Source organism: Lotus japonicus, chromosome 4, assembly GCF_012489685.1.
Source record: "Lotus japonicus ecotype B-129 chromosome 4, LjGifu_v1.2".
NCBI lineage: Eukaryota > Viridiplantae > Streptophyta > Magnoliopsida > Fabales > Fabaceae > Lotus > Lotus japonicus.
The window spans coordinates 27,427,113-27,438,137 of NC_080044.1; the positions used below are offsets into that span (position 1 = coordinate 27,427,113).

Genomic DNA, 11,025 nt, shown 5'->3' on the forward strand with positions numbered 1-11,025 from the left:
TAAGGGGAAAATGGGGAAGATGAAACAGACCCAAATGAAAAAAAAGGAACAAGAGAACAAAAAGTGAAAACCTTTAGTACTCACAAAATGAATGAGTTGAAAAGGCAAAGGAAGTAGGAGGAATCTTAGAAGAAGGATTCTCCTGAGAGATGCGATTTTGTTGCCTCGTTCATGTGATGTCGACATTGATTTATTCATTCGAGTGTTTCTAGTTTGCTTCAGATCTGACCTCAGCATCTAAGTCTGTGGCAAGCCGTCATTCCTCCTTGCTTCGCCGTCGTTCCTCCTTGCCCCGCGGTCGTTCCTCCTTGCTCAAGCCCAGCCGCAGCTCTAGGTCTACTTCCATGATAGAATCGGTAAAATCGAAAGCTCCTTACGCTGCTGTTATTTTGGTTGGGTGGGGTTTTGGTGGAAGGTGGTGGTGATTGTTGAGGAAGGATGAGAAAATCTGGTGGTGGCGGATGGCATTGAGGTTGAGGTGGTGGTGTTGGGTTTTTTCTTTTTGTTGAACAGAGGTGGTGGGTTAAACCAGGGTTAGATAATTAGTTAACAAAATTAAAAAAAAAATTACCTAGAAAGTAACCTGCTATAACAGGTGAATCTAGGGTGGTGCAATCTTACACAAGGATTTTCTTGTGTACACTAAATGAACCCTTAAATGATTTTGAAAAACATTCCCGGGAATAACTTATCCTAACCAAACACATTTCCATTTTACCCGGGAATGACTTTACTGGTAATGAGATTTCTGGAAAAAACAGCCACGTGAAATAAATGAAATTGGCCCATGATGGTATGGTTTACTATACACCCTAACCTAATTTCCATTCAAGTTCAAATTTTAATTTGCATTTTCATACCAGCGTTGAGCTTTCATTGACTGCACCATAGCTTTCATTGACTACACCATCTTCATTTCTCGTGCTAACCAGTAAAACCCAGCATCCCAAAGTGAACGATCAAGTAACACTCGTGAAGCCATGAAAGTTCTGCTAAATCCCCAACCTCTTCTCTCCCCATCGCACTCTATTTCACCCCAAAAACCCCGAAACTTCACTCTCTTCCAGGCTCAGCCATGTCCCAAATATCGCCGCCGTTGGATTGGGCGGCGATGTCTGTCGTCCTCGCCGATGGCCGTGCTGGATTCCGACACCGTCGAGAAGCCCGGGGTTCCGGAGTTCGACCTGCAGAACCCGTCGCTGTCCTCTTCGTATCGCAGTCCGGCATTGCCGAAGCCGAACCAGACTGTGCTGGAAGCACAAACTAGGGTCTGCACCGGCCCAACGCAGACTCGACCGCTCGATGAACAACAAGCCTTCAAGGTGTTCGAGACTATTCTTCAATCAGGTTCTTATTTCTTTCACCTCATATGAATAAGCGCTTGATCATGGTCTCTAGTTTTGATAGAATTGATGATAGAACAAGTTAAGGCTATGTTTGGACTGACCAATGGAGTGGAATGGAATTGACTGATATTAGGTTCTGTTGTTTGGATTGTTGATTGTTGAAAATAGGATGGGATGAAATAGTACATGATGATTCTATTTCTATCCAATTCACTACTTTTTCTTGCTTTATATAAATAGAATGGAATTATTGATGGAATAAGTTAAGGCTATGTTGGAATGGAGTCTAGTGGAATAGAGTTGAATGGTAAGATTACTTAAAGTAGAATTAAATGAAATGGAATATTGTCGAGTGTCTTCCATTCCATTTTATCGTATACCCTACCTTTTCTTCCTTTAGATACATGTCTAAGGGTTTGTAAATGAAGAGCTTGAATTTGTGCACTAGTATTTTCTGATTTCTGTGTATTTAATCTTAGCTAAGGGAGAACTCAAGGATGAGGAAGAAGTTTCTAAAGCGCAACTTGGGGCATTTTTCGCGGCAATGACCATCCGTGCGAATGCCTTTCCAGAAGCGACACAGTGGAGTGAAGGGGAAACAAAGGCAATGAAGATGTTCTGGCCACTTCTGGTTAGAGTGCTTCCACCTGATGTGGTTTTTGTGGCAGACCCTGAAGGATCGATGATGGGGGTAGGGAGCTCAATTGGACCATCGTATGTTGGCAATGGCACCAGCGAAATGAGATTAGTTGGTGCTCTTAGAGAGGTGCTGGCTGGAGGCCATCTTGGATTTGAGGAAGTCCAAGGTTTGTTGAAGGATGTTCTTCCCTTCCAAGAGGGAGGTGAAAAACATCAAGGAGTAAGTGAGGCTTTGCTTGCGGCATTTTTAATAGGTCAAAGGATGAACCGGGAAACTGACCGTGAACTAAAAGCATACTGCCTTGCATTTGATGATGAATGTGGTATAAGTTCTAATCTGATCATTTAATTTTATTGTAGCTCATTTTCTGTTACTTTCTAGATCATCACAGCTAGAATCCCCACTGTTGATATTCTCAAGTTTCTTTTCAGGTCCCCCTCCGGTTGCTGATGTCAGATCATTAACTCATTATGGCGAACCTTATGATGGTAACACACGCTTCTTCAGGAGTACATTATTTGTGGCCGCAGTTAGAGCTTCGTATGGTGAATCTTGCTTGCTTCATGGTGTAGATTGGATGGCACCTAAGGTGTGTGAATTTTTCTCCAATAGCTAGCTGTTTTTAAATTTCTATCTTCAGAACTGACTAACTGAAGTTAATTTTCTCCTTTGATATTTTATCTTTTATTTCATGTAGAGAATCAGATTTTATTTCGGGGTAATCTATTTTTGTTTTTTTTTTCAGGGGGGAATAACTGAAGAGCAGATGTTAAAGTATATGGGGGCAAATATAAACTTATCCCCTATTAAGGCCAAGAAACTTCTCGAGGTAATTTTATCTAAATATTTTGTAGCACTAGCATAATGGTTTTTCTCTATTCTTTTGGCCACTATATATAATGCTATCTTTGTGCGTTTTTCATTCCAGGATGATGAAGTTGGTTTTGCTTATGTAAGTCAGCGTGAAGCTCGTCCATCTCTGTAAGAGCATCTCGCCATATATTATTTAGTCTAAACCTTATTTACTTCATAAGAGAGAGGGGCTTTCATTGGAAAATGTTTTGATGCGTTTTATCCCCCTTCAGAATATCAAAGTTTGGCAGGATAATTAGTTTTTGATAAAGTCCTGTCCTGGTTACTTATCTACTTATAGAAACTACAGTGACATTGTAAAATTGCTTAGAACTATAGGGACTAAATTGAATTTGTGTGGTGGTAAAACTATAGGGACCAATCAGATGTTTGGCCGAGAAGAGAAAATGGAAAGAAATGATAGAAAGAAAATGGAGAGAAGAAAAATGGATGGACAAGTATAGCGTATTGGTAAATAAATGTGTTGCGTAAGAAAGAAGATCAAAAGAAAGTTATTTTCCATCATTACCCCTTATGAATATGTTCCATTGTAATCTTTCCCCTAACATGGGAAGATATTGTTAAAGATGATCTCATTATCAATAATATCCCTCATAATTTAGTTTTTGATCAAGCTCAATGGCGTAGTGTGATCCATATAGCCGACTTCACTTAGTGGGATAGGCTTTTGTTGTTGTAATCTTTACCCCTAACAAATGCTTTTGCTATTATGCTACATCTTCTCTTTCTTTTTTGAAATGAAAACCAAGGGAAAATTTCTCCTTTTTCACCCTGACATTGAGAATAAAACTTATCAGTAAGACACACCCTTGTTTTTTTCTCTTCCACACTATTTTTTCCCTAATAAACTAGGAAAAACTCTATTTTCTCGTCACTTTTTATCTTTCCAAATGATGGGTGATTTAACCTAAGATATATTCCTATATAGGAAATGTTCAGTATGGTCTTGATATCTATGTGTAAATGTATAACAGTATATTGGAATAGAGTTGGCTAAACTTGTTCTTTTTTCTGCAGCTACTCTTTAAATAAGATAAGGGAGCACATAAAGAAACGCCCTCCGCTTGCAACAACTGAAAAGGTTCAGCAATATGTAAAGGTTGGACTTGGACTTATTTTATCTATTAAGTGATATTGATCTCTCTTAGTTTATTTCTGGTGTTTATGTAAATTTAAAAGGCACCATCATACAGAAGAATTGATTCTCTGTTCTTAAAGTCTCAAAATATTTTAAATTCATCACACATTTTCTATTTGTTAATTATAGATGTTTCATAATCCATTATTTGTTAAAAGAATGCACAAATGATTTTACAACAGCATCATACTTCCAAAATGAAAGGAACCCAACCCAGAAACTGTTATTATTCAATGATAGAACCCTAATCCCCAATTACGGAATTAGAAAAAATACAGGAGAGAGATCCTCCCTCTAACCGGATTCTGAAATGATACCCAAAAGATGCAAAAGATACCTCATACTCTCTCCAACTCCGACTATCTTATTTATAGTCTAACTAACTCTAACCCCCAACTAACTAACTACTAACCACTAACTACTAAGAACTACGGGTACCTGTCACTTAATAACATAGAGTATCGAGTTGCACACTCTATATACCAGATTCACAAGGTAAGAGAGTTTTACGAACATGGAAGTTGCTATTTAAATCATTAAAATAATTTACGGTAATTTTGGGGAAATTTGAGTGTTTCAGAAGAATATTTTTGTATAGAAATAGTAGTTCAATGGTAGTGGGGAAATTTCAGCTTTAAGGAATGTTAACAAGTTATACTAAATGTAAATTTTTCCTTGATGTTAGAAATTACAAAAAGAAGTTGTTGGTGAAAGCCTATAATTGGAAATATAAACTTCTGGTTGCTGAAAGACAAAAAAGGGGCCAGGGGAACAGTTTCCTCTTTAGATGCCTAGAGCGTACATTTTTTATATTTATCACACATAGTTGATAGTACACTTACATTAACATGAATTTTGTTTTCTGCACTTTTAGATCACTTTTATCGAAATCCTAGGGGTCATGTTATTGTGGCTTGCAAGTTGTGACTATTTCAAAAATCAAAGGAGGAAACAAAATTTTGGTTGAATTTTATGCAATTCTGCATTTTGAATTTTAAACTGAACAGAGTGAATAGTAGAGACCAGAAGTAGGAATGAAGGTTTTTTGTTATAAACCAAAGATAGACTAATTGAACTGGCTCAAGGTATGGGTACAAAGAATGATTATTATTATTTTTTACCTTCCTTTAAGAGGTCACCATCTGCTTATGTAGTTTAAAACTATCTTTTTTTTTCAACAGGCAAGTGGTAAGGAAGCTATTGTTGCTGGATTTTATCATGAAGGTTATGATGAATCATTGTTAATGCTCATGAAAAGAAGGGGTGTACATTCTGGTTTGGTAGTGAAGGTTGGATTTCACTTTTTTAACATAAAATCTGTGATCCTTTCTGTCATTTTTTGTTTTTTATAAAAAAGTGTACTATGGGTATTATTACAAACTTTTGCTTATCACCTTTTATTATAATTAGTTAAATAATGTCAGAGTCAATGCCAGGGAGAAAATGAACTGATGAGTTTGTTATACTTATATCTGTTAGTCAGTTGTTGTAGGCTGTTAGTATGGTATGGTTAGTTAGAGGTTTGTTAATGGTAAGAAGAGGTCTATTACAGGTTGTAAAATGGTCTAGAGGCCATATAAAGCCTAGATGGTATAGAATAGGGCATAAGAGGAGATCTTGTTAAAGTTGACTGGGCAATACTGAACAGAGTATTCAGCCACTCAACAAACCGGAAGGCTGATGAGATTTTGCTCTAATTCAACTAGGTGCAATATACTACTTAATCCAAGATGGAAAATTGTTCGGCGTAAAACAAAACTGACAGTAGCTTAGCGCAGAGTCCTAGTGTCAAGCTGAACAACAAGTTGACAGAGGTAGCAGAGAGCTGCAGTAAGGGAAACACTCAAGGCTAGTACCTTATGCTGAATATTACAAGAGAGGAAGAATTGGGCTTTGTTTCATGCGATGAGAAATACAACCCCAGGCATTTTGCAAGAATAAACACCTTTGAGGATTTTGTGTGAACTTGTTGCAGTACAAGACACAACAATTGAGGATTGTGAGAACTCAATCCAATGGGAGGAATCATGACCGTTAGATCTAATCATGAATGGTCAAGATTAAAACATTAAGTAAGTCACATGACATTTTAAGTGGTCATGTGATTATCACATGACCATTAAATTTTAAGTGGTTTATATTTGGGGGGTTTATTGTTATGATCTATGTCAAGAGAAAATGAACTAAGAAATTGGTAGAGCTGTTAGTAAGTCATTACAGGTTTCTAGTATGGTTAGTTAGAGTTTTTTTTATTTGTAAAAGGGTCTTGAGGCTTATTAAATGTAGCTGGTAGAGAATAGGGGGCTTGCTGAAAATGAGGACAGTAGGAGAGTAGCAGAGCCTTTCGAATTGCTTTGAGAATGTTGGCAATCTTGTATTCTTCCTTGTATATTTTGTGACAACATTGACTCCAGTACTGAACCATTGATTCTTCAATCAGACCAATTTCTTTTTGTTAATTTTTCTCTACCTGTGTAAATCATCCTAATATATTAATATTTAAAGAGGCTTAGCACACCTTAGCAAAAGAAGTCACTCCATGTAACCTTGATTATGCTCATATTGTAGGGAGAGGAAGGGGCCCTCTCAATGACTACAAGATCGCGATCAGGTAACACAACTAAGGGACTTCCAGTGAACTACTGTTCAGGTTTTCGTTCACTCAACACTTCATCCACATCAGAACCTGGTGGTATGTATTTTGGTTTCCTTATTTACTTCTATATATTATTTAGGCATAAATAATTATATGTCTAAAATGTCTGTTTCTATAACCTTTGTTGGTTTTTACTTTTGTCTTTCTTTCCAATGCCATTGACAACACTATCACTGCCAAACTGCGAGTTTCTTACTAGTAAAGTAATAATTTTGCACTACTACTTATCATAGGTTGATACAACTAAAATCTTGTTATTTAATATTGTAGGAGTGACACGTCAAGGTTTTAGTCTCAAGGTCAAAGCCAAGGACTACGGTTTCAAACCCACTGACACACCAAGAACTGATAGATCTGTAAAGTTCTCTAGCATTTCGTGTTTTTCTTCTTTTTGCCATATTTTGTTCAACATCTGGAACTTATTAGATATATGCTTGCAAGCCACTGTATGTTGAGTTCAACATTTTTCCGTTACTGTTGTAAGGGGTTGCTTGTTCTTTAAACAGTGTGTTAGATGAATTAGATATAATCCATTTAAAACTTATTACCCATATTCATGTGATTCTCCATCACTTCTTTTGGGTTTTCCTGGTCAAGCTGTGGTTGAGTTCATGGTTACCTCTTCTGCTTCTATAGACCAGTTGAATGCCTTTCATTATTGTTCGTTATTGGAAACATTTGCTTGTTTTTTGCTCAAGCATCCCTTTTCCACCTAATAAGTAACCATGTGAAGGAGTGAGTGTTCATGGGTGAAAGGAGACTATCGCATTCAGAAAAATTAATGAAAATAAAACATTTAATGTTTCCAATCTCTGAGCCATTAAACTGAGGAGAACCCTGGTAAAAATGTTAATTCTAATTTATTAGCCAGTATAGTGATCTTTGCCCAAGTAATTTTAGAATCAATTATCTCTTCATAAGCTCTGATCATCAATTATCTCTTCATAAGCTTTGCCCAACTACTTTACTTTCAAACAGTGTTTGAATAGTATATATTTTATCACTTAAGCTATCTTTAATACTTGCATTTGTGTGTGCTGTTTTCCTGGTCTGCTAGTTTTGAATTGTATGCTTCCCTCATATCTTTTTTGAATTCTTTAACTGAATGTATTCCTTTTTCCTTTCAATGATGTGTTGGAATTTTAGTGTCCCATCAAACCATTATATTTTAACCGAATGTATTCCTTTTGAAACTTTCAGATCGCAAAAAACATTGTATACGGTTTAGAAGCTCTCTGGGGAAAAAAGGGACCAGCATATGATCGAATTGTCTTGAATGCTGGAATGGTGGATCATTTGCTTGGAGTTGATGGTGCAGAAGACGTATCTGCAGCCCTAGATCGAGCCAGAGAGGCCATTGACAGTGGTAATGCTCTGAAACGGCTCTTAAACTATATCAAGGCCTCCCACAGAGTTGATTGAATTAGTCCAAAAAAGCATTGCAAATAACATTTAGGTCCCAAATAATGAACAGTTTTTTTTTAGAAGAGAAACTAGTTGATTTATGAATCGTTTGAGGTTTAGGTTGTGTTTGTACAACTTTCGCCAACATGCTTGGACACCACACATTGCAGTGATTGTAAGTAATTTCACGTGCTAGTTGTCAATATTAAATTTTTTGTGCATTGTTTTATTAGAAGTTGATTATTTGTTATTTTGTTCTAATCGCTTATTAGAGAATCTTAAACTTTACTCACCAACTTGTTATGGGCCATATTTAGCGTGCTTGATAAAGTTGTGTAGTTGTCTATTTCTTCACGTACAATTTGGAGCAAATCACTGTTTTCATGAGCTAAAAACACTCGCATGAAGGTCTTTGAAGCATCTGTCATGCACTCGGATCTCTTGACATTAGCTTGGCACCATATGAATTATTGGATGTGTCCACATTGCAGGTAATTGACCAATTGGTGATGGTGACATGGAAACTAGGGTAGCAATACATCAAATCAAGTGGTTGAACCCTACCTTCTCAATTCAAATTAGTTCTTGAAGCCTTAATTCTTAATCCCAAATTCGTTTATCTATTCCTATTTTTGCCTTCTTTGATTGCCGTAACTAAAATGTCGCAAGTCGTCATTCCCAGATCAAGTTGAAGGGTTGTTGTTCCTGGCACTGAAAAGAAAACAGATCATGAACCTACAGGCAAGTTCAAGACCGCAACAACCAAATACAATGCTCAATTGAGCAGCAATATTATAAGACAGGCTGGATATAACATCCCCTGTAAAGACGCTAACAGCTAGACTCGACCGGCATCCTCAATCCTCGACCCTCCTCTCCTCTAAAAGCACCTAAATAGGATCAGAGATTTCACCCCTTATTTGCTAAAGAATCTGCCAGTGTTACCTTCCCGGTAAGTATGTCTTATTCCCAGGCAGTTTACTTCTTTCATCAATACATCAATTTGATTTAGCTCATTGATCAACTTCTATGGTCTTTTATCACTTGATTCAACCCACCCTATTGCAACTGAGGCATTGCTTTCAAGGATCACATTCCTGAAGAAGAATTGCTAGCAGAAGGTTAGCCCGTGTAGTATCGCTTTTACCTCGGCCTCATAGGCCCCGCCGCCAAAGTCAATTCCAAGTGCAAAGTACCCCCAAGAATTTATTGTTAAACGTCTATTCAACAATTTTTAAATAAATTACATAAATTGTTTTTTTATCCACAACCTAATCAACCGTGATTATGTTCAGGTTTTCAACTCAAAATCTTATTCAAGATTTATCTATTTTAAATTTTCTATCTGAGCAAGAAACTGACACATCTAAAATCAATCCAAATAATTCTAGATTAATTTATAAAACTCAAAATAATATTTTGAACCCATATTTTCAAATCAATTTTCGAAATTTAATTAATTTTAATTAAAAATCAATTTATCTCTATCTTTTTTCTCTTAATTAAAACTAGTGTTTTTTACCCGCGCGTTGCACGGGAAATTTGTCTATTGTATTTGATACATCGATTAATATTTTAAATTATAAAATATTTAAAATACTAAGAATGTAATAATAATCATAATAAAGATGTAGATATTTAAAGAGCACAAATTCAGACACTCAATTTTAGTGTTTTGTAAGCATACACTTCATTAACTAATATAAAGTTTTTGAAAAACACTGAAGTTAATAAGCCAAAAGCTTTAAGTTTTGCATATGTGACGTATAGCTGAATTTTGTTTGTGAAGATGTATACTCATGTTGCATAAGGGGTAATGCTTTTGTGTTTTAGATATGTAACAATACATAAATATATAATTATTGTTTAAATTATTAAAAATACAGTTAAGTTATATAAAGAATGAATTTTTTTTTAACTCCTACAAATTTTCATTTTACATATAAAATGTTCCTCCTCGTGAGATCTCGTAACTCTAATTTGTTAGCACTAAAAAATTTATGTCATAATTTTATAGTACATATGTATTAATATTTTTTATTCCTCGTACTTTTCTTACTATCCAATTATTATAGTTATAAACACATATAAATATACACTGACTATTTAGAATTATTCAATTTGTATATATTTTATTAAAAACAACATTCAATACGATGCTATAACTAATAAAATAGGGTCAGGAATAACAAAGTGAAGTATGCAACTTTAGATGACACTATGTTAGAGAACTATATCACTGTTGATTAAACAACAAAACTACATGCATATGTATACAGTAACAAACACTGAAGTTGTTAAATTCTAGAGTGCAGTCCACAATATAGAGAAGGCAAATCCAAAAAAAGAAAGGTGAGCAATAACAATGATCACAATTCAAATAACATATCAAAAACATAAAACACAAAACGGTTTTTATTTCTATGTTAGCTTACCTCTTCAATCAATTTATTCATCATTCACGGTCTCTGAAACAGACAGCTTGAAGGTCATCCTTGAGAAGGATCTGTGCGAACATAGCAATTTCAAAAATTCTCACATCGAACCTGAGTCAAAACACGTTTACTCTTTGTCAGTCAGGAAAAAGTTAAGTAAAAGTCAATCATTCAATCAAGAAGACAATCTCCATGGATTAAAGGTAGCATAAAACATCATAAATAGAACAAAATTTTGTATATGAAAAGGGAACAAAGCAAGTAGATACTAATAGAAACAAATCTAAATTATATCTCAATGAGATAAGACTACTAATAAACTAATCTAACAAATAACAATAAAAACAAAACAAAATCATTAAAAAATAGTTTTTTATATATGATTTTTTTTTCACGGATAACTATATATTATTTTATAACTTTTTAAAATAATAATTTTAGATTTTAAAATATTTTAACCAAAAAATAGTTGTTATCCTATTTTCTCTAGCTATAAAATAAGGAATAAGGAAGGTGATGAGTGATGACCTAGT

At 35.2% G+C, this 11,025-nt stretch overlaps 1 protein-coding gene across 1 annotated transcript; it reads left to right on the forward strand.

Moving 5' to 3' along the window:
• Positions 1 to 837: 837 nt before the first annotated feature.
• LOC130711582 (uncharacterized) lies at positions 838 to 8,292 on the forward strand. Its single transcript, XM_057561260.1, has 10 exons — positions 838 to 1,347; positions 1,826 to 2,308; positions 2,418 to 2,575; positions 2,732 to 2,815; positions 2,915 to 2,967; positions 3,877 to 3,958; positions 5,179 to 5,286; positions 6,566 to 6,689; positions 6,924 to 7,009; positions 7,854 to 8,292. Exons 1-10 carry the CDS (start codon positions 981 to 983, stop codon positions 8,073 to 8,075), a joined length of 1,767 nt encoding a protein of 588 aa, XP_057417243.1. The 5' UTR covers positions 838 to 980; the 3' UTR covers positions 8,076 to 8,292.
• Positions 8,293 to 11,025: the final 2,733 nt, after the last annotated feature.

What these genes read in the sequence shown, in the direction of transcription:
- LOC130711582 (XM_057561260.1), top strand. Translation starts at nt 981, where the DNA reads ATGAAAGTTCTGCTAAATCCCCAACCTCTTCTCTCCCCATCGCACTCT. An exon ending in AGGCCAAGAAACTTCTCGAG is followed by an intron (nt 2,816 to 2,914) that starts GTAATTTTATCT and finishes TTTTCATTCCAG; the next exon opens with GATGATGAAGTTGGTTTTGC. An exon ending in CACCAAGAACTGATAGATCT is followed by an intron (nt 7,010 to 7,853) that starts GTAAAGTTCTCT and finishes TGAAACTTTCAG; the next exon opens with ATCGCAAAAAACATTGTATA.